Source organism: Orcinus orca, chromosome 19 (genome assembly GCF_937001465.1).
Source record: "Orcinus orca chromosome 19, mOrcOrc1.1, whole genome shotgun sequence".
Classification (NCBI taxonomy): Eukaryota; Metazoa; Chordata; class Mammalia; order Artiodactyla; family Delphinidae; genus Orcinus; species Orcinus orca.
Window position 1 is genome coordinate 49251349 of NC_064577.1, and position 23238 is coordinate 49274586.

At 37.8% G+C, this 23238-nt stretch overlaps 1 protein-coding gene across 13 annotated transcripts in view; it reads left to right on the forward strand.

Moving 5' to 3' along the window:
* Nucleotides 1-23238, forward strand: part of BCAS3 (BCAS3 microtubule associated cell migration factor) — a 575920-nt gene that overhangs the window by 261896 nt on the left and 290786 nt on the right. For all 13 annotated transcript variants that reach the window (XR_007473338.1, XM_049701671.1, XM_033431625.2 and 10 more), the window contains one exon: nt 22994-23094. Coding sequence is in view for 12 of the 13 variants with exons in the window: in XM_049701671.1 (XP_049557628.1) it covers nt 22994-23094 (101 nt within the window). In the remaining variant the exon portion in view is untranslated. The remainder of the gene's footprint in view (nt 1-22993; nt 23095-23238) is intronic.

Consider the following 23238-nt stretch of genomic DNA (forward strand, 5'->3'; position numbering starts at 1 on the left):
CTTTATTTTAGCAGCTCTACTTGCACGGTTGAAGAACCGCCACTGTAGGCAGTAGCAAGCCATCAGTTGTTTTCAAGCATTGGAACGGCACCATCAGAACTGCATCTTAGAAAGATCACCCTGGCAGTGTTGTAATAAGAGGTTCGGTGGGGGTGGTGGGGGGAGTGGAGTCACAGTGATCCTGGAGCAAGATGAGAGGGCTTTAGTTAAGGCTGTTTACAGAGAAGACAGGACAAACCTGTGAGGTGTTGCACAGTCGGACTAGAACAGAATTAGACAATTTGAAAGAAAGGTAGTCACTGATGATTCTGTGGTTTCTAAATAAAATACATAATATAATGCATTTTATGTGAGACCTTTTGAATTCCCGATGGACTAGCATTGGGATAAGGATGAAAAGGCCTAGTTTCCAGTTCTAGACCACCTCTCAATAACTTGGAAAATATAAAGTATCAGTAATGATACTTGCTCTTACGAAGGTGTTACTATGGTCAGTGAAGTGATGCTAAAGTCCTTTAAAAACTTTAAAATAATCTATACATTTAAGCATCATTCTGAACCTTTGTCTCTTATCTCAGAAGTGCGTATTTTCAAATAATAGACTTCAGGGACTTAACAATGGGATCCCCATTCTGAATATGTGATTTTGGCGATGTTGCCAGATCTGTCATCTAAGTGATAGAATTAATATGTCTGTCATATATCTAACTGACATAATTATTATGTTTCCTCTTATCTAGTGAAATGTTAGTATAGATATAATTTAATAAGTTAAAAAATACCTAAGAGGCAGGTAATTCTGTAATAATTATTATATTGATTCTTTACATTGACAGTAGAGACACAGATTTAGCCTGGATTTTTAAAGTCATGTTTTCAACATAAAGAAAGGCTATGTAGGGCTTCCCTGGTGGCGCAGTGGTTGAGAGTCCGCCTGCCGATGTAGGGGACCCAGGTTTGTGCCCCGGTCCGGGAAGATCCCACATGCCGCAGAGCAGCTAGGCCCGTGAGCCATGGCCGCTGAGCCTGCGCATCCAGAGCCTGTGCTCCGCAATGGGAGAGGCCACAGCAGTGAGAGCCCCGTGTACCGCAAAAAAAAAAAAAGAGAAAAAAAGAAAGGCTATTTGATTGAGAGTCCTCAACAAGATAGTATATTTCATGACTGAAGCAATTAAATATGCAAAACATGGGCATCTGCATCAGAGGAGTAAGAGCTGAAATATGATTGGTAAAAGCAATGCTGGAGCCAGTTTAGAGAGAATGCCTTTGCCTACCCATCTGTTGAGCCCTCTGTAAGTTAGAGCCTCATTAAGAAAACTTTCTTATTACCTTCTTGCTTGACTTTCTCTCCGGTTTCCCTTACTGAAGCCATTTGAAAAGATGACGTGTATACTGTACCTGGTGGCAGGAAGTTTTTTGTTTTATTCAACCATATTGAAAATCACTTCTTACTTCCCAACCTGCAAACTGTTGATAAATATATTACTGAAGCTATTTTCAAATATAACCATTTGGAGTAAAACTGTAATGCAAACTTCACAAACGTTGTCAGTATTTTCTTTGGTTGTATCTGGATCTGTGGATCAAGTGAAGCAGACTTGTTCAAACTCCGGAAATTATAATAATAGTGGACAAAGAATGATGTAAATGGAAATGCGAAAGAGACTTTGTCTCAGGGAGAGGAGAGTAGGAGAGCAGGATGTTTAGCAAGGAATCCCCACTCCCCTTTCAGCCCTGTAATCATAATAAATACACCACTAGTTGTAAACAAAGTTCTGCATATGTGGCAAAAGGGTGACTGGTGGTAAGGGAAAGGGAAACCTGCCTGAACGCTAAAGACTTCTTACCTAAATTTAGTGAAGTAAGTTAAAACTCCAAATTTTGTATTAACTGTAGTCACACTTCCTACCCATATTAAATGAATGGAATGATACAAAATTGAGCAATTTGGGTGTATCATAAATTGACTTATAATAGCCTGCTCCTTACAAGAGCTCCTCACTATGGAGATAGAAATCACTCCTTTGTCATTAGGAGGATAAGCCATAAGAAACTGCTGTTTAGAATAAGCAAAAAACGTCATACGGTTTGAGTAGATTGACTAGTTTATGTGTGCAAAGTGGATATGCAGATGGTAATCTAATCTTGCTATATAGCTCAGTAAAGGTAAAAGTCAAGAATCTAATATAAAAAAAAAAGTTTTGCCTGGGTCGAAATCTTGGGAATCGTTTATAAAAAGATTATAGTAGTGGTGATTAGTGATTTTTGTGCTAACGGTATATTTTCTTCCTTCTGAAAAAAAAAAAAAAAACGCATGCTATAGTTACCTTTTCTAAAATAGGCTTTTTATTTCAGTGTATTTCTTTGCCAAAAACAAAGATAAACATTAGACGAGACTAACAAATATCAACCAGCTTTGAATGTGATCCAGAGTAGACAATGCTTTTTCTTTAGTCTGCTTCAGAGCTTCCCAAATTGTAAATTAGAAACAGGGCTTACTTGGGAACGTTTTATTTAGGGCAAAAATAATGTTTCCTCCTTTTCTTTCAGGTAATTTGGCAGCAGCAGTATTTTTTAAGTTGCTGACATTAACTAGCTTTGTTGGGGGTAGGTCAGACTTTGAACTTCCAAGATAATCCATGGGTTTGTGAGAAGTTCCTCCCTAAGCTTACTGAATTTTCTTTGTTAAATGGTAACAAAGGATCACTCAACAGAAATATAGCTTTGATACACAATAGAAAGGTGACTGGGATCCATAGAACCCCCTCCCAATGTTTTATTGGGGATATAATTGTTTTTCTCTACTTATAAAGGCATTATAGGAAAGGTGGGGAAAGCCTTTGACACTAGATGGAAGGGAATGAAGAACACTGAAAATGGTTAAAGCATATATGTGGGTTTTTGTTAATTATTTAACTCTCTTTCAAATATAATTCACTGTTAACACAAAAATAGTATCAATGTAGTGTGGTCTTTAAAACACATACATACGTGTGTGTGTGTGTGTCTGTGTGAGACAACAGTAGCATAAAGGCCAGGAGTGTGGGAAATGGAACTATACTATTGTAAGTTTTTATAGTATATGTGACTTCAGCATCATTTGAAGGTTGTTAAAGATGTATATAATGAAATTTAAAAAAACCTAAGTGCTCAAAAAGGAAATAAAATGTTAACAAATAAGCAAGTTGATGTAACCCTAAGCATGTCAGTGCTCACATTAGTTATAAATGGTCTAAACATCTAAACAAGTCATGGATCAAAAAATAAACCCCAGCTATATGCTGCTTAGGAGAAACCCACTTTTTTTTTTTTTTTGTGGTACGTGGGCCTCTCACTGTTGTGGCCTCTCCCGTTGAGGAGCACAGACTCCAGACACACAGGCTCGGCGGCCATGGCTCACGGGCCCAGCCGCTCCGCAGCATGTGGGATCTTCCCGGACCGGGGCACGAACCCGTGTCCCCTGCATCGGCAGGCGGACTCTCAACCACTGCGCCACCAGGGAAACCCCCACTTTTTTTTAATCAGCATTTTTTAATTGAAATATAGTTGACTTAAAATGTTGTGTTAATTTCTGCTGTACAGCAAAGTGATTAAGTTATATATTCTTTTCCATTATGGTTTATCATAGGATATGGAATATAGTTCTCTGTGCTCTACAGTAGGACCTTGTTGTTTATCCGTTCTATATCTAAAAGCTTATATCTGCTAACCCCAACCTCCTCCCCCTTGGCAACCACCAGTCTGGAGAAACCCACTTTAAACCCTCGCTTGCTACATTAATATAAGACTAAGTAGAACACTCCACCCAACAACTGTAGAACGTACATTCTTTTCAAGTGCACAGGGAACATTGACAAATAGAGACCTTCTTCTGGGCCATAAAACAAGTCTCAATAAGTTTAAAAGCTTTCAAGTTATACAAAGTATGTATATTCTCTGACCACAATGGAATTAAATAAGAAATGATTAACAGGTCTCTGGGAAATCTACAAATATTTGGAAACTAAACAATACACTTCTACATGATACATGGTTCACAGGAAAAGTCAAAAGGGAAATTAGGATTATTTTTAGGTGAATGAAAATGAAAACAGAACACATCCCTATCTTAGACTACTATTCAGGGAAAAAAATAGTAGATTGAAGTATAAATACATGCAACAAGTTGGATGATTCTTAAGAACATCATGCGGAGAGACAGAGTACGACAGAGAGTTTTGAATATGACCATAAAGGGTTCGGTAGATCTTTATGGTGATGGAACCGTTCTGTATCTTGATTACTATTTTAGCAAATTCTTATGAATCTGTAATTCTTTCAAAATAAAAACTTCATAGAAAAATGAAACATTTGTGGGATGGCATTAAATTACTACTCAAGGTGAAATTTATAGGACTAAATGCCCATGTTATAAAATGAAATCAATGACTCAGCTTTCATATTCAGAAACTAGTAAAGTAGAGGGAATTAAAGCACAAAAAAGGAAATAATAAAGATGAGTGAAATCAAGGAAATAGAAAACATAAAAACAATAGAAATAATATAGAAAAATAGGAAAAAGTATTTAAACCATAACGTTGTGGTGTGGTTTTCTTCTGCTTGGAGTCTGTGAGATTCTTCAATCTGTGAAGTTTTAATTTTCATCAGATTTGAAAATTTTAATACAGTTACATCTTCACATTTTTTTCTGTCACTCTGCTTCTCTCCTTTTGTGACTCCAATTATATGTCTGTTGACAACTTGATATTTTCCCAGCTCACTGATTCTTTGTTCAGTTAAAAAATTCTCTTTCCTTCACTCTGTTTGATTTTGTATAGTTTGTATTTCTATGTATTTATATATATTGTCTTCTGCTGTCTAATCTGCTGTTTTATTCAACACATTCTTCGTTCCAGATACCATATTTTTCATCTATAAGTTCCATTTGGATGTTCTTTTATATCTTTCATTTCTTTCCACATCATGTACCTGTTTGAATATACGAGACATATATTTTGTAATTGTTGTTTTAGAGTCCTTGTGTGCTAATTCTTTTCACCCTGGTATTGCTTGGGGTTTTTTTCTATTGATTGATTTTTCTTCTTGGTGTGCTTTCCTGCTTCTTTATGTGCCTCATGATTTTTGATAGGATGCTGGGCATTTTTGGTTTCATGTTGTTGAGTGGTGGATTATCCTGTTTTCCTAGGATGTAGTCAAATTACTTGGAAAAAATTTGATTCTTTCTTTGTTTATTTTTAAGCTTTGTTATGGAGGGTTCAAAATAACCTTTTGCTTAGGACTAATTTAATTATTTTAGGAGATAATGTAAATCTAGTCTCTTTTATGTGGCCAGTAGTAGATATGGGTGACCCTAATTGATTTTTACATTTCTTGTCCTTAAATCCTATGTATTATCTTGATATTACATTATACCAGTTCTGCTGCCTTTACTTTTGACTCATTACCTTCCCTAACATAAATAGAAATAAAAAACATGTATATGAGTATCTATAACACATTGTGATAAGTGCTTGTTAATAGCATGAATTAATTGGTATAGAAAGGATGGTGAAGGATGAAGGAGGTACAGAGAATTCAAGCCATAGCTGCTGGGACAGAAATGACTTAGGAAACCATAATTTGAAAAGATACACGCACCCCAGTGTTCATTGAAGCACTATTTACAATAGCCAAGGCATGGAAGCAACCTAAATGTCCATCGAAAGAGGAATGGATAAAGAAGATGTGGTAATATATACAATGGAATATTATTCAGCCATAAAAAAGAATGAAATAATGCCATTTGCAGCAACATGGATGGATCTAGAGATTGTCATACTGAGTGAAGTAAGTCACACAGAGAAAGAGAAATATCGTATATCGCTTATATGTGGAATCTAAAAAGAAGTGATACAAATGAACGTATTTATAAAGCAGAAATGGACTCACAGACTTAGAGAATGAACTTACGGTTACCAGGGGTGGGAGGGTAGAGGGAAGGGATAGTTAGGGAGTTTGGGATTGACATGTACACACAGTGTTATGTGGCAGCCTGGATGGGAGGGGAGTCTTGGGGAGACTGGATACATGTATATATGTATGGCTGAGTCGCTTTGCTGTGCACCTGAAACTATCACAACATTTTTAATCGGCTATATTCCAATATAAAATACAAAGTTTAAAAAAAAGAAATTCAAAGAAGGAAGAAGTTAATTGTTAGTGGGATGGAGAGAAGTGGCTGAATTTCAGAGAAATTGAGCAAGTTGCCTCTGTAGGATTTGGGACTATATGAGGTTACTGAAGAAAAGTGAGGAGGAATGGATAACTAGCTTAACACTAGGTTATGCCATTCATTGAAACATTAAAGAGAAATATGTTGCCTAGAGTAGGAGAGAGAATTGCTGATTGCAGTGTTGCATCTGTTTTCGTGCATGCAGTATGTATCCTGGTGGTAATATTCAGTAGGTTCTTGGAAATAACTCAGAACCTTCCATGTGTGTATTTATAGATTTGAGCTCCTTTCTGAGATTGTTTGGATATATAATTAGTAATTGATGTAAGCTTTCTCTGAAATAATTTTATCCTAGAGAGAATTTAGAGAGAAGAGATGAGGTTCCATTATGGTACAGACAGCATAACATGTAAGAAGGCAGTGTTAATCATTCTAAAAGCTCCACCTGAAACCTTACTTTTCAATAGCTGGGCTATCTATTGATATATCGGCTTCTTAAAAACGTTTTTGCTTTACTGATCACTTGGACTTTACTAGCACTTTTGTTTAAATCTGTATATATAATGAAGTAGATAATACCTAAAGCTAGTATTGAAATTTGTCTTACCCATAGAAGTATGAAAAACACAAGTAGGCAGCATATTTAAGGTTAGATTCTAGAGATGTTAATTCCCAACTAAATTTTTTGCTGCTGGCCTACCGGCTACAACTGTGAGAGTAAAAATAGGAAATATTTTTCCTTGTAATATAAAGTCACACTTTGGGGTTTAGAGTTGAAGACATTTTTAGCCTATTTTACTGTCTTGTTTCATTGGTTTTACAATACAGTGGTGATCTATTTTGAACATACTGATACAAAAAGGAAGAAAAAAGTATTGCTCTCCTCTACCAGGGTCATTATCAGTACCCTGGCAAAGCAGTTAAATGTGCAGTAGTTTTCTGAGCTGCTTTCTTTGGAGTGTCACATTAGATTTAACCTAACATCCTGGATTGCATCGTTGTTGTGGTATGTACCAAGTATGGTGGAGGTACTCAACACTATTTCCTTGCATTGTCCATAATAAATATTTGCCCAAGATTGGGTAGGGTGGAAGGGGAAAGAAAGAAATGTTTTTCTCCTGTAGAGGAAACTTGTAATGTAGGACTTATTTATAGAGTATTTATAGTCCATTGTTGGTCATTGGGTGTGTCATACTGCTCTATCTAGGTCTGAATATCTGAGGTACTTAAGAAACCACTTCATATTGAGTTATATTTGATGGATTCTCTTATTTATAGTTAATTTTATCCACTGACATGTCCTTCCATAGAGAAATGATTTTAGTGAAATGAATGGTGTTTTTCTTCAGGAGACTAGAAGTTTGAGACATACTGACCCTGAATTTAGCCATATATATGTTGTATAATTTGGAGAACATTATGAAATTGAATACATTGTCTTCCTCAATGAAAAAATATCATATAGTTAATCAAAAAGTTTAGATTAGAGTACCCTTTTCCTTCTTCTTTCCCTTTGTGTTTAATGGGATACATGCTTTTTATTGATACCCGTATCTTTACATAGATCTTCACACCTATGGAATAGTTCATTGGGTTTCTCTGTCATCGTTGATTTATTGTTGAGATGTTTCACCATCAAAAGTCCTCTCTTTTACAACATAATGACCTATACTCCATTCTGAAGTAAGTCTTGGCATTTCTGTCATTTGCTTTAGTATTTATCATTTGGAGAAATGATGTCAAACCACCTTCCTGTCATAATTACATGTCAAACCACCTTCCTGTCATAATTGTTCTTAAAATTGAAATGAAACAAAAACGTTTTTATAGAGGGTTTTTTGGTACTTTTAAATATCTTGCTTACTTTATTTTACACAACTGTGTGACATCACAACTTACTGTACCTGTTGGTTGCTTTATTTTTAATAAATTTATTTATTTTATTTATTTATTTTTGGCTGCGTTGGGTCTCCGTTGCTGCGTGCAGACTTTCTCTAGTTGTGGTGAGTGGGGGCTGCTCTTCACTGTGGTGAGCGGGCTTCTCATTGCAGTGGCTTCTCTTGTTGCGGAGCACGGGCTCTAGGCATGTGGGCTTCAGTAGTTGTGGCTCGCAGTCTCAGTAGTTGTGGGTCGCAAGCACTAGAGTGCAGGCTCAGTAGTTGTGGCACACGGGCTTAGTTGCTCCGTGGCATGTGGGATCTTCCGGGACCATGTCCCCTGCATTGGCAGGCGGATTCTTAACCATTGTGCCACCGGGAAGCCCTGTAGGTTGCTTTATGACCTGCTTTTTTTTCAGGTACAGTTGACAGTATATTCTTTTCCATTTATGCTATTAATATTCATTGCCATCAGATTGGCAGATTTGGCTGGGATAGAACATTGATTCTGATAGATTAAAGAAAAATAATCTATTGGTCATAAAGCCTCTAGTCCATGAGTACCTCTGCTTCTGCTGTCATTTACTCTAACCCACCAGAGTTTAAGGTTCTTATATTCAGATACTGATACCCCTGAATATGCATTTTGTTAGTTGAGTAGTGGGGATATAGGATGGAGGGTACAGGGATATCTGTTTGCCTTTTTCTCCAAAAATAAGGAACTAAAAGAATGGTCTGTGTCTGCTTACCTGCAATAATGTAATGGGTTGATATTGGCAGGAGCTTGTGGTTTGATGTGCCATCACTTCCATCAGTAAGGTTAATTGCTAACAAATGACTAAATGGGAATTTAGGGGGAATGCTACAGCTGTCTGCTATGTTAGTGGTGATGGGAGTTCTGGCGCCATTTCAGGGTCACTATTTGTATCTGTCTATCAGAGTTAGAATACAGTTGTTTCTCTCAGTTTCAGCCTTCTCTATAGAATTTCTGTCAATTGTTTGACTCCATTAAGTGTGCAGAGGAAATAAAAGCCTGAATGACCAATCCACCAGGGGCTATGGATAGACCCTTTCATTGTCCATACTCAGAGCACTGCATTAGGTCTCATTATCCATTTATAATAAGCGACCTCTGCCCCCTGGGTCATTGAAAAATATTCAGTGTGCTCTTCTGACACATAGGGCACCTTTCTCAGCAGACACATCAAACAATGGGACGTCTGGTAGTCTGGAGGACTAGTGCACATGGCAGGTTTTTAAATACACAGCCTTGTGCCAAATCACTCTGACAATTTGCTCTTGCATGGTTCATAAATGTACTAAGGGGAGCCTAATGTCTGGAAGATGAATGTAATATTCCTTTCCTCTTTTCTTTCTTTCTTTTTCTTCTGTTTAAAACAAATTTTTTTTGCCATGTTTTTCAGTATTGTTTTCTAGAAAGGATTTGCCTTCATGTCTGCTTTCGCATTTCCTGATAGAGAAATATGGAAAGATTTGGACATAGTGAATGGATAGAGCCATCATCTTTGGAAAGTATTTGCGAAATACACCCATGGAGGTTATCTGTGGTACACTAAAAACCTATCTTCTGTTTCCTGCTGTGCCCAAACTGGTAGTGATTAAATATCCCACTGAAAAGTTTGAGAAAGAACTTGATACTTCCTTGATCACTATAGTCCAGATTTCTTCTGTGATATAAATTTGGGCCACCTACTTGAAATCTCCGTGGTTCTCTCTCCAGCCCCCAGTGCATAGATAGACTTGGGGAAAAGATGGAGATAACATAGTGATTATTGGATGAAATATAAAGTAAGAAAACTGTCATGTCCGGAGCTTCGCACTGTGTAAGCTGAAGGTGGCCTTCTAAGAGTCTTGTCTAATGGTTACTAACTATGTGGCCTTAACAGTACAGTGCCCTGTTAAGTACTGCTAGGAGTCAGTCATTTACCTGAAGGATGTTGGGATAGGAAAATAAAAGATTGAGAGCCACTTCTTTAGCAGTTCATATGAAGAAACATTAAGAATAGGGGAAAGTGTTTATAAGAGTACTTTTTAAGTTTAAGATGCATACATTTCATTGGTAAAGCCTTGTTCCTCTCTTGGAAGCTTACATACTTTGCATTTTTTGTGTCACATATATTGGCTTGATCAATTTATTTAAAATATATGAAACACACAGGCATTCAAAGAAAACCAGTATTACAATGAACTGGCAGCCACACCGTCCAGTAGACCCCAGATGTCTAGTTCAGCAAAGCAGTTTTCCTATTAAATGATGTACTGTGGCATGCTCTCAGATCCCGGGACACAGAGGTGTCACCTCCAAAGAATGACCGTTGAGTTCCAGCTCAGATTTTTCTCTCCAAACCAGTTATGGAAAACCATGTAGTTGTCAGAACTCTCTCCATGACAAGAATTAATATATTAACTGGATTATAGCACCATTTGACAAATTGCTTACTAAATACATCAAAATTGATTGGACATTCTGTATTTGAATTGACAAATGGCTGCATTAGGAGAACGAGGGAAATCCATTAATTATAGCCGCTCTCAACCATGGGAAATATAATCATATAAATATAGATTTTGTTAAAACAAAAATCTCCACTTTATGGTAGCATTGCTTATGTGTTTACCTACACCTCTTTGTTGTTAACAGAAGGGCTGCTCTTGGCCACTGCCCTTTACATAATCATAAAAAAATAATAATTTCTGCTCTGTTATATGTTTCAGGCCCTCCTGACTGCATAATAGTTTTTAGTTCTTATTCCAGAAAAGTAGAAAATACCAGGGAAACTCAGCCTTTCTGCTTGGTTCTCAGCTGCACCCCTGTCTGTCCATCTTGCCCTTGGAGTCTCATTTAAGTCAGAAGCTTTACTTTTTGCTTTGATGGTGTATAAGCTTTTATCATCACTCAATTTCTTCTTTTTCTCATGGTCTTTCTTTCTGAAGGTAACCAACCGAATGACCAAGGCAGAAGGGAGGTGGGTGAATGCCGTGGATTGTCTCTCTCCAGTTTGAGTCTGTTCTCCTTATTGTTGACATATGACAGGAGGCTTTCTGCCATGTGATTTTGTGGAAGTTGGTGGAGAGACGAGAAACACTGGAGTGCCTTTATACCATTAGTTTCTTGCCTTTTCTACTATGCTTTCTTTGTATTTTATGACCACATGAAGAGCATCAGAACCTCCCTTACATGGTGTCAAGTCTGGGTCAGAGCTGAGATTTTTTTTTTTTTTTTTTTTTTTTTTGCCGTACGCGGGCCTCTCACTGCTGTGGCCTCTCCTGTTGCAGAGCACAGGCTCTGGACGCTCAGGCTCAGTGGCCATGGCTCACGGGCCTAGCCGCTCCGTGGCATGTGGGATCTTCCCGAACCGGGGCATAAACCCGTGTCCCCTGCATCGGCAGGCGGACTCTCAACCACTGCGCCACCAGGGAAGCTCCAGAGCTGAGATTTTTAAGAATATTTTGCGTTTACTGTTTTTTTCTTCTCTTGGGCACTCTGCTGCCTTCCAAGGCTGTTCCTAGGTACCAGTGGTCCTCCCATGGTTATGTCACTTACACTTTAAGTATAAAACCAAACCAATATTTTCTAAAATGAAATCTTCTAATTCCTCAGGGGTATTATAGAGAATGTAAAGTGTGGTTCAAAGTACTTTCTTTTCTGTTACTACATGTAAGGCTTCCTTGAATGTCTGTAACTTCTTTGTGTTGGGACTTCTGTTCACAGTCATTTTTTCCCATTATTCCATAGCTTTATATGGTATCTCTGATCAGTATACATAGATGTTTATTAAGATGAGAAAAATGATTATATTAAGACATGAAATAAAGGAATCATGGAGACTAAATCGGTGATATAGTTTATATTTGGGGATAAATAACTCTCAGATGTTTCACATGAAAATTTTAATTTAAAATAATGAACTTACCAGGTAGAGACATCATGAATTGAAACAGTTTATACTTCAGGTTAAGAACATGGTCTTTGGAGTTTGCAGTTCTAAATTCCATTTCTGCTGTTTGCTGGCTGGGTGACATTGGGCAGATAACCTCTCTGGGCTTTAGTTTACCTGCCATTAAAATGGGAATAATACTTACCTTACAAGATTGTGTTAGATTAAATGAGGTAATTCATCCAAAAAGCTTTACACATTATCTTGGATAGAATAAAAACTTAGCAAAGATTAGCTTTTGTTTGTAGGTCGTGTTAACAGAAATAGTATTCTTGTTCTCCTTTGAGGTCTTTCTTGCCTCTATCCATTCCAAGAGCTTTATGACTGAGATACTATTAGTCGGCACAGCTTTGTTGTTAACAAACAACAGTGAAGAGAAAACATTTGTGGTAAATCCTGTCTCTTCTGTTTTTAAGTGGTCATCTGGACAAGTATGGCTCTAACCTGAGCATTTTCAAACCTATAGAAAGAAATTTTTCTTAGCAATTTTAATTTATTGATGCAAATGAAAATTTCTCTTAGACCTATTTGTTTTGAGCATCTTCAATACCTTAGTAATTTATAGGAATTGGGATTTTTCTTGGTGTCCACTGCATTCTGAAAGGCTTTACTCTGGATAATTGCCTTAAAACTCTGAAACTTTTACATAAAAGGTAAGATTCTCAACCCCCAGACTTCTGAAATGCCAGAAGGGCATTTGATTTTCTGAGTTTGTCATTAGAATCATTGTTCACTATTCCAGTGAGCCTTTTGTTTTTTACTCCATATTTTTTGAAGTTTATAGTGAACATGTGTTCATATAATATTATTTAGGTGATTGTTTTTTTTTTTAAAGGCAATGAGAGAGGAAGAGAGGGAGGGAGGGGAAAAGGAAGAAAGAAAAAGAATGAAAGGAGAGGGGACTTCCCTGGTGGCGCAGTGGTTAAGAATCTGCTTGCCAATGCAGGGGACACGGGTTTGAGCCCTGGTCCGGGAAGATCCCACATGCAGCGGAGCAAATAAGCCTGTGCGCCACAACTACTAAGCCTGCGCTCTAGAGCCTGCGAGCTACGACTGCTGAGCCTGCGAGCCACAGCTACTGAGCCCACGTGCCACAACTACTGAAGCCTGCATGCCTAGAGCCCATGCTCCACAACAAGAGAAGCCACTGCAATGAGAAGCCCGTGCACCACAACGAAGAGGAGCCCCCGCTCGCCGCAACTAGGGAAAGCCCGCGCACAGCAACGAAGACCCAACGCAACCAAAAAAAAAAATCTTTAAAAAAAAAAGAAAGAGGGAAAGAAGGGGAGACGGAAGGACAGACTATATTGCAATTTGTTATAGAGCATAGAAATTAAATGTTATACTAAGGCTAAAGGTATTAACATGGATGATCCTCACACGTATGGTGCTGTGGGAAAACAACATAGTCCTGAATACTTCATAGATCTCCTAGTCTTGCCAAGAAAAGAATCAAGATGGCTCTGTGTCCAACTGCGGGTCAAGAAATGTTTGCTGTTTTTTTCATTCATGCAACAGACTTAAAAAAATTTTTTTATTATGGAAATGTTGAAACATTCACAGAAGTACAGTGAATAGTATAATGAGTCTGCCTATTAACTCAGCTTGAAGAATTAACAACATTCTGCCACTCTTGTCTCTTACGTTCTCTTAAAATCTTTTTTTTTTTAACGTATGGTGGATAAAAGTATTGTGAGAAAGCCACCCACTCTTGTATCTTTTTACCTATTAATACTTTAGTATGTATCTAATGACAAGGACTTAATAATAAGGAGATACCTCTTTCTAGTAGTTGTACATTGTGCAGCAGTAGAGGGAACAGCAAGCCTTGGAAAATGTTCTCCTGCATTTGGAAAGAGAGAAAAACATACGGTGGTTGTAAGGCAGTATTCTCCATCTCATTCTTTCCCCAGTCCTCTTGGCTCTATGATTTTTCTGATTTATTTAGAGGTAAAAATCTTAAACATTTAATTTCTCTATTTTATGGAACATATCAAGGATCCTTAATGATTGTTTGGAAAGATTTTAAATTATGTTCTTAAGTATAGGTTGAAAATGTTGATGTCTTCCACAACTAAAAGCTTTTAACTCTCCATGCCAAGAGAACTTTGCCTCTTTTGCTTAGGCAAGAGAAAATCTGTACTTAATTCTTCCTGCTGTATAATGATCTGGCCTTATCTGGTATGCAACTAGATAATAAATAAGGGAAGCATGGAAGAAGCTGCATTAACTCTTTGCAAAAAATGACCTTTGCCGTTTTTACATTTCCAAACGGCTCCCTCCCCTTTATATTCGTTTTGTAAGACCTTGTTGTGGAGGCTGGACTGAGTACATTAGACTCTTTGCCCTTCAACTGTGCCATTGTAGGTTAGATCGGGAACAATACGTTTCCAATAACTGGCCTATTGCCTACTTGTACAGATTGGTACATTGATGACTGAATGTGGTTTAATGATCCAAAACAGTGATTTTTTACCTTCAAGACATCAATTTGCAATACTTTCTGCCTAACCTCTACTCATCTCAATCTCATAGAGGATATTATATTTTAGAGTGTTCCTTGAATTTAGAGAATTGATTATTCCTGAAAGAGCTGCCTCTAACATATAGGGTTAGCTGTGAGAATACAGTTGCCACTATCGAAAGATTACAGCTCATAATTCTACAGAGAATTAGCACCAAAGAGCTTCTAGCTTCCAGCAAATAGTCATTTCCCTCAACAGAAACATACACCACCATGTGTACTTGAGCAGTTGCTAAAAGCTGGTCCTATATTTGATATGTGTGTGTAAATACAGAGATAATGATAAACAGATACATGTAGAGTGAGTGTGAGAAAGAGTGTATATAAGCACTTCTATTTCCCTTTTTAGAGAAAACGCCACAAAACCCAAGAAAACGGGGGAAATGTATGACTCGATATGCTATAAGCTCAACTTTTGTTTCATGCATTGGTTTCCATCATTTATTGTTACACATTTTATTTCTTTGTTTTCCTTTCTTAACTTCTTGGATTGACTTCGCTAACCATATTAACTGTAGTGTACTTATTCCACAACTTTATAATTATAAATTTTTAAATAGGTACATGGTATACACAATTTAAAAGGTACCAAGAAATATTTAGTGGAAACTGAGTCACCCCTGTCCCCAGCCATGTTCATTTCCTCCCGTGAGGTAACAGTTATGTAAAGGTGAACTTTGATAAGAATGGTTTTGTTGTTATTTAGACTTATTTTTCTGGATAGATTATCTAACCCTTGGTAAGACAAAATTGTTATCTCTAAGCTGCAAGCAAGGTATTATACAGACGTAGTACGATCCTTTAAAATAGTCAGGGCGGACTCACTTTTCTAGTTACCCTGCTACTGGTTTAATGTATATATAATATAGTTGTACTATGAATTGAGTTGCCATAATACACATTAAATTGTGTACATCTTTCCAGGTGACTTTAATTGCAGATGTTTTGAAGGGACTGTCGCAGCCTATTAAGTTGGGACAGTTCGAAATTTTCAGGGGAGTAGCTGATCTTGCTGACAGCCTGAAGCCATTGTGTTTTATTCTTTCTGTTCATTTTATGATATGTAGAGTTACACTGAGGAGCAAAACTAAATTGTGACCCCTTCCAGTCTATCCCCAGGTACAACTTGTCCAGATACGAAATGGCAAATGACCGTTATGGTAGGAAGAATAACAAATGAAAGCTCCTTAGTTTTATGTCTTCTGTGGGAATATTATATGATGCTTTAGGGGTAGGGCAAGGGAGACAGAGCACGGTAGGGAGGAGATGCACCTTGGGTTGTCAGTTATCCAGTGAAATCTATTATCTCATAAACAATGAGGGTATGTCATTTTTCTAATTATATATTGCTTGTGACTGTTCTTCTGGGAATGTAGAATGAAAGGAAAGTGAAACCAGAGATGTACAATGACTGACTGTTAGAAAACTTTAATAATTAATTAGAGAACATCTATGGTACCGCAGGGTCAGGGTGCAAGGAAGATCATTGATCCGTTTAATATATAACATAGGTAAAGCCTGTTCCCTTTTATGTATTGTAACACTTCAGTTGTTGTTGCACGGATACAGGAGATGGCTCCTAATAAACAGATCAGCCAGTAATATATCGTGCTATTGCTTGATTACTCTGTGTGTGAAATCCAGTGAATTCCTTTACATTTAAATGGAAACATTTATAAATTACAGAGAAAACTTAGAGTTCAGTAGAGGTAAGAGTCACTCCCTCAATAAATATAAGTAGGTACCTTTATCTTAAGGTAGTTAGGTGTGGTATTTTTGACCTGAGAGCCTTCTCCCTTTTTAAAAAATTATTTTTAAAAAGACCAGGGTTTAATTTTTGTCAGTTTGATAGTATGAAAGCATAACTTCTTAAATTTTGCAAATCTCTGATTACTACTATTTATGTGTGTTTGTCGGCTGTTGTATTTCCTCTTTTGTGAATTGCTTGTTCGTTAGGAAATGCCTTAGACTATTTTGCTTTCGGATTATTTCTATTTGAGCCTTTCTTCTTAAAAGGCAAATTTTATTTTCTGTACTAAGAAACTACATTCCCAAGCAGAATTTCTTCCTAAGATCCTGAGTGCTTTCTGATCAGAAACAGAGTTTGGTAAAGAACCCTCTCTTACTGTATGGCTGCTATATAAATGCTGTTTTTAATAAGTACCAAAAATATATTGAAGTTTGTCCTTGGATGAGAGTTTATCACTGTTGGCCTTTGGGTGAACTTTGAGCCTGAGCTGTTTCATTCAAGGCAGCATGATGTCATTTAACTCACAAATTTCTCTGTTGCTAGAAAAAGGAATGTTGTTCCCCTAAATAACTTAAAGGACTGAATAATGCTGGCACAACATTATTCACCTCTCAGGTCTCCACTAAAGACTTCAGCATGGTAAGGGTTTTATTGTTCACAGAGGATTGGTGGGGATATGGTATGGAGTAGGAGAAAACAAAAGCTGTGTCTGGTCCTGAATCTGAAGAATATTTTATTCTACCGCCCACTCTGCTGTCGGTATGACCCAGCTCTCACTCACTTCTCCCAATAAAAACCTTTGGATCCATTTTTGTTTCTTCATATTAAAAGACTCTCTACGTTTCTTTCTAGAGCTGTTTATTCAGCATATGAACATATTTTAGGTTTTGCAATAGAAGCTAAAGCAGAGAGCTACATCTCACATAAAAAATGAGATACTGTTTGGATCAACATTTGCCCCCTTATTTGAGAAGTAGATTTCCCTGATTCCAGTACTACCAAGATTCATTTCAGGGAGTAGAGCAGCTTTTTAGCATCTCCTAAAGTTGGGAGCATGGAGTTCGCTCCAGGAGAGCCTGTGCTTGACTAGCAGCTGTGTCCTCTGAAGCTAAGAGAATTTATTACTGGGAGTTCAAGAGATGCAGGGAAGACTAGAACAAGAACATAACAGAACCAAATAGATTTTCCCTTCATTGGGTTCATAAATAAGCACTGCTCATTGTTCAGCATTATGCTTTGTGTCAGTTTATATAAAAAGGATGCTTATAACATGTATGTGGTTAGTCTTTTAACTTTCATATGCATTGTCAACTCTTTTCTTTCATTGTTTTAAGGACAGATGGTGCTGGGAGCAAATAATTATTCCTTTTATTCTTTCATCTTAATGGAATATCTAGATCCTGTGTGCCCTGTTATAAACTCCATAGTTAGGAGATCTGATTTTTTCTGGAGTATCTAAACCATGCCCAATACACTGAGAAAAGTAATTACCTGCTCTAATATAAAGTGTATTCAATATATTAATGGTAAAAATGTATCTCTCTCTTTCAACTAGAAGGTTAGATTTGTTGTGGATGAACTTAGGCTATTGAGATCTAGCTGTTACTTTCTGGGGATTTTCGAAAGAATTTGATTCCCTGGAATTGAGGGTACACTGTTATTACTTCGGGTAAAACACCCTGAAATGTCGAGAGTTTTACATTTCTCCAGGACTAGTAATAACTCATTCTTGGAACCTTGATTCAAACCTATATATCCTAACCTTCAAATATTCCATTAACTAGTGTTAAAAAGGAGATTTCTGGGCTTCCCTGGTGACGCAGTGGTTGAGAGTCTGCCTGCCGATGCAGGGGACATGGGTTCGTGCCCCGGTCCGGGAGGATCCCACATGCCGCGGAGTGGCTGGGCCCGTTAGCCATGGCCGTTGAACCTGCGTGTCCGGAGCCTGTGCTCCACAATGGGAGAGGCCACAACAGTGAGAGGCCCACATACCACAAATAAAATTTTAAAAAAAAGGAGATTTCAGCCTGTCACTTTAGATATCTGTTAATACAATGTTTATAACTCTTTAATTACTATATTTTATGTGGGTAATTTGTAAAAATTCTATACTCATTGATCCTCTTCCTGACTACTTATGGATTTGAGATGTTATATTATGAATTGACATTTTCCATTTTCAAATTGAGAATTTTGTTACGTGGGATTCAGACGTAGGGGTATTATCAGAGGACCATTTAATCTTTTTGTTCATAATTTTACTTAGGTTGTTCTACTGACTTGGAAGTTTTTTGGGAGTTTTGATTAACAGGACTAATTTGCAAAGGTCAGTGCTGAAGCAGATTTGTTTTTGTTTGCTTTGTACATAAACACATATAAAATATATAAATACATTCATAGGAATACACACATACCTACACACACACTCATATATCACTGTAAGACAGCAAAATACACTTAGTGATTTTTTTCTTAGCTTTTATTTACTCACTAGAAGCATGATCTGCTTTCCTGAGAACACAATATAAAAAAAGTCTACCTCACAGTTACCTCATAACGATCTGCTCATCCTGCCCTTGGTTGTTGATCTATACTTATCAAATGCCTGTGTGTACAGGCAGTACTTTTGAAGTTGTATTCTCTAAAGAAAATTGACAGTGTTTCCTTTTTAGTTAGATGGATAGGCTTGTTTTAAATTACTGTACTAAAGGTAGGGATAGAACATGGCAGAGATTTTTATTTCAAAATTCCATATCCTTTTCCTAACCCAAGATTATTAACTATCTAAAACAGTTGGTAAAAGTAAAAGATACTAACCATTTTTCTTTAGATAGAAGGTAGGTATATTGGTCCATTAAACTCAGGCTTGCAATATATGTAACTTTTTTTTTATAAATAAACTCTCTTAAGTCCTCTTTTGTGCCTCCATCCTAACAAGTACAGAAAAATTAATCTCATCAACTATAACCTTTCTTTAAATAATAGCTGGTATTTATTTGGCCACGTGACATGCGGGATCTTAGTTCCCTGACCAGGGATCATTTTATCTTTATTTTCACCACTGAGATGTCCCAGTTCCCTGCCCGATCATTGGCTATTGGTTCATATAGATCTCTGCAACATCCGTCCTTGTTTCAAAGCCTTTTCAAAGTCTGACAGTTCCCTGGACCTTGTCCATATTACTCTTGGACACATAGTAAATAGTCATCATCCCATCCATAGGGGACTTAGAGAGGTTGTCACAGGCTCAGCTGTGCAGACCCACTATGTGCACAGCTTCTCTACTGTTGCACATGTGGAATCTCCTGCTACTTCCTTGAACTCTACCCAAGAATGAATATAAAGGACTTCCCTGGGGGCGCAGTGGTTGAGGGTCCGCCTGCCAATGCGGGGCACACGGGTTCGTGCTCCGTTCCAGGAAGATCCCACATGCCGCGGAGCGGCTGGGCCCGTGAGCCATGGGCCGCTGAGCCTGCGCGTCTGGAGCCTGTGCTCCGCAACAGGAGAGGCCACAACAGTGAGAGGCCCACGTACCGCAAAAAAAAAAAAATAATAATAATAATCCAATGGGACTTCCCTGGTGGCGCAGCGGTTAAGAATCCACCTGCCAATGCAGGGGACACGGGTTCAAGCCCTGGCCCAGGAAGATCTCACATGCTGCAGAGCAACTAAGCCCGTGCACCACACTGCTGAGCCTGGTCTCTAGAGCCGTGAGCCACAGCTACTGAAGCCCGTGCGCCTAGAGCCCATGCTCTGCAATAACAGAAGCCACCGCAATGAGAAGCCCACGCACCACAACAAAGAGTAGCATCGGCAGGCGGACTCTCCACCACTGCGACACCAGGGAAGCCCTGGATTATTTTTAAGTTTATCCCCCCTCCCACCCCACCCCTTGCCTTTTTCTTTTTTTTGGCTGTGCCTTGCAGCTTTCAGGGTCTTAGCTACCCCACCAGGGATTGAACCCAGGCCCTCGGCAGTGAAAGCATGGAGTCCTAACCACTGGACCTCCAGGGAATTCCCAGGTTTATCCCATTTTGATGATGGATGAATAAGTGTTCTACCATTCTGGTATCATTACTTATTCCAGAATGCAAAACTCCATTTATTCACGTAATACTTATGGAATGCTTATTCTGCAACAGGTAGTAGCCTAGGCTCAGCATATGTAGAGTACATTGTAAACTCCTGGAAAAAATTCACATTAGGTACTAGTTGGTAACACAAGGGTATAATTTCTCACTTCTTCTTAAGTTTTTCCAATATCTTTCTGTCTACCCTAGCTTTATTTTTTTTAAAAAAAGAAAGCCGTAAACCATCTGCTGATCCCTGCCCCGTTTGCCTTCCTGATTCTTCTTCCACTCCCAACTTGCCTCATCACACCCAACCACACTGGCCTCCTGACATTACCGAAACATTTCCTTTATGTTCCCACTTCAAAATGTTTGTAATTGATATTCTCTCTGTAACACTTTCCCCTCAGATATCTGCATGGCCTATTCATACCTCACCTCTTTAAAATCTTCTCTCACCTCAACTGCGTTCCAAAGTGTGTCCTGACCTCTAGATATTTGTCCATAGTTGCCTTCTTGACTAGTATTTAGGGAGTGGGGTTTTGAGGCATACTCTTGCTCTGTTCTGTATTAAGAATTTAATATCAAATTTATTTATTAAAAAGATTACAAATGGTTAGGGAATAACTCAGCCTTTGCAAACATAAATTTACTTATCATCTTTGCAATATACACCAAAATTATTAAGGATGCTTAAATATTAATTGATTATTATGGTATTCTTTTCTTCATGATATTCAAAATCCTAAGAAATTAGGTGTTATGCTTTGGTGATAACTTGTATTTTGTGCCAGATGCCAGCATGCCTCTCAGCTGTAGAACTATGAATCTGAAGAACTGATAGCTAATAGTTTTAACCACTGCAAATCTTGTATTTTAATACTATTTATCTCCCTCTGATGAGTAATTGACTGGTATCATTTCTCCTCTCCCAGATAGTTAAGATAAGGTTTTTGTGAGTACGTCTTCTTTAAAATCTTGTCCTGTGTTCTGCTCTGTCTACTTCACTAATATCTGTTTCACTGAGATTTAGTTCTTCAAAATACCTTGTTCTGGCAAGAGTGCTGTGAGATTAGCATTCTCAGTCACTGCTCATGGAAGTGTAACTCTTTCTGAGAATATGCATTAAGAAATTTAGACATGTTCATATCCTTTGATTTCATTTTTAGGAATGTAGCCTAAGGAAAATGCACATACTGAAGTATATACCTATCTCTGGGTGGTAGAAATTCTGAGATTATTTTCTTTTTCTCATTCTTTTCTGTTTCTTCTAGGTTTCTTTAATACTCACCAACTTTCCATCCTCTTCTGTCCTCTTCCTTTTCTTTTCTCTATTTCCCCTCAGTACTTTATTGCTTTATTTCTCTTAGTATTAAAATGTATACAGAGGGAGAGAATATATGGGGAATCTCTGTCTTCTCATCCATTTTGTTTTGAACCTAAAATTGTCCTTAAAAATGAAGTCTATTTTATAATAAAAATAAGCAAATAAATAGTATGGGATTTTAGGGACTTCCCTGGGTGGCACAGTGGTTGGGAGTCCGCCTGCCAGTGCAGGGGACATGGGTTTGAGCCCTGGTCTGGGAAGATCCCACATGCCGCGGAGCTGCGGGGCCAGTGTGCCACAGGTACTGAGCCTGCGCTCTGGAGCCCAGGAGCCACAACTACTGAGCCCTAGTGCCGCAGCTACTGAAGCCTGCGCGCCCAAGAGCCCGTGCTCCGCAACAAGAGAGGCCACCGCAATAAGAAGCCCGCACACCGTGGCGAGGAGTGGTCCCTGAAAGCCACAGCTAGAGTGAGCCTGCACTCAGCAACAAAGACCCCAGTGCAGCCAAAAATAAATAAATTAAATTAAATTTAAAAAAATAGTATGGGACTTTAAATAAGTTTCTGTTGGGATGGTATTTGGTTCATTAGGAACTCAATAAATGTTTGCTGAATCATTTTATTGCTTTGACTAAGCAAAGGTTCTTCTTTTTATGAGAAAGCAGCCTCTTTGTGTTTTAAAGCCTATATCCTACCACCTAAGAATCAGGGAAACTACTGAAGTATCCAGAAAAAATGAAACATTTCTTTGGATAAATGAAATGTTTTAGGAACTAAAAGTGTTTTAAAATTAAAAATATTTTAATGCCTTCCCTTTATATGAACTATTAAATAAACTCTTAAAGAATCTTATTTGATATTTGTTTTAAAAACCCCTTCCTGAATTATAGGAACTGCATTAAATTAATTTCATTGTTAGATGGAGAGGACTGAAGTGTCCTAAAGGCTAGGAATTATATTGGTGCATGGGCAATAGAATTGTCACTATTCCTTAATGTACTTGTGCTGTTAAGATGCAATTAGTTGTGTATTTCTTTAACAGTGATATAGGTAATGACTAAATTCCTGCAGATGTTTTTTAAAGTGTACTCTTATTTGGAGATTTTTCTTATTCCTCAGAAACTCAGTCTTTCTTGTTCGTTAATTATTTGAATTGTGCATTGAATGTCTTATTTTAGCTTATAAATTACCACAGTATTCAGGATGGTTATGCCCACATTCATTTTTTTCACTGAATGGATTAAAGTTGTTTAAATACATTTTCTTTCTCCTGCAGTGGTTCCCCCTGGAAGTCCTGGGCCCATTACTCGGCATGGGTCCTATGACAGTTTAGCTTCTGACCATAGTGGACAGGAAGATGAAGAGTGGCTGTCTCAGGTAAGACTCTGAAACACTGGGTCTATTAAAGTGACAGAAAACAGAGATCCATTAGCTCTTTTTTTCTTGAATTTTAAAAATTATTTTCCTTAGAGGAAAATGGGCAGAATTGGGATTTTTTTAGGTTCCCCAAGAAATAATCAA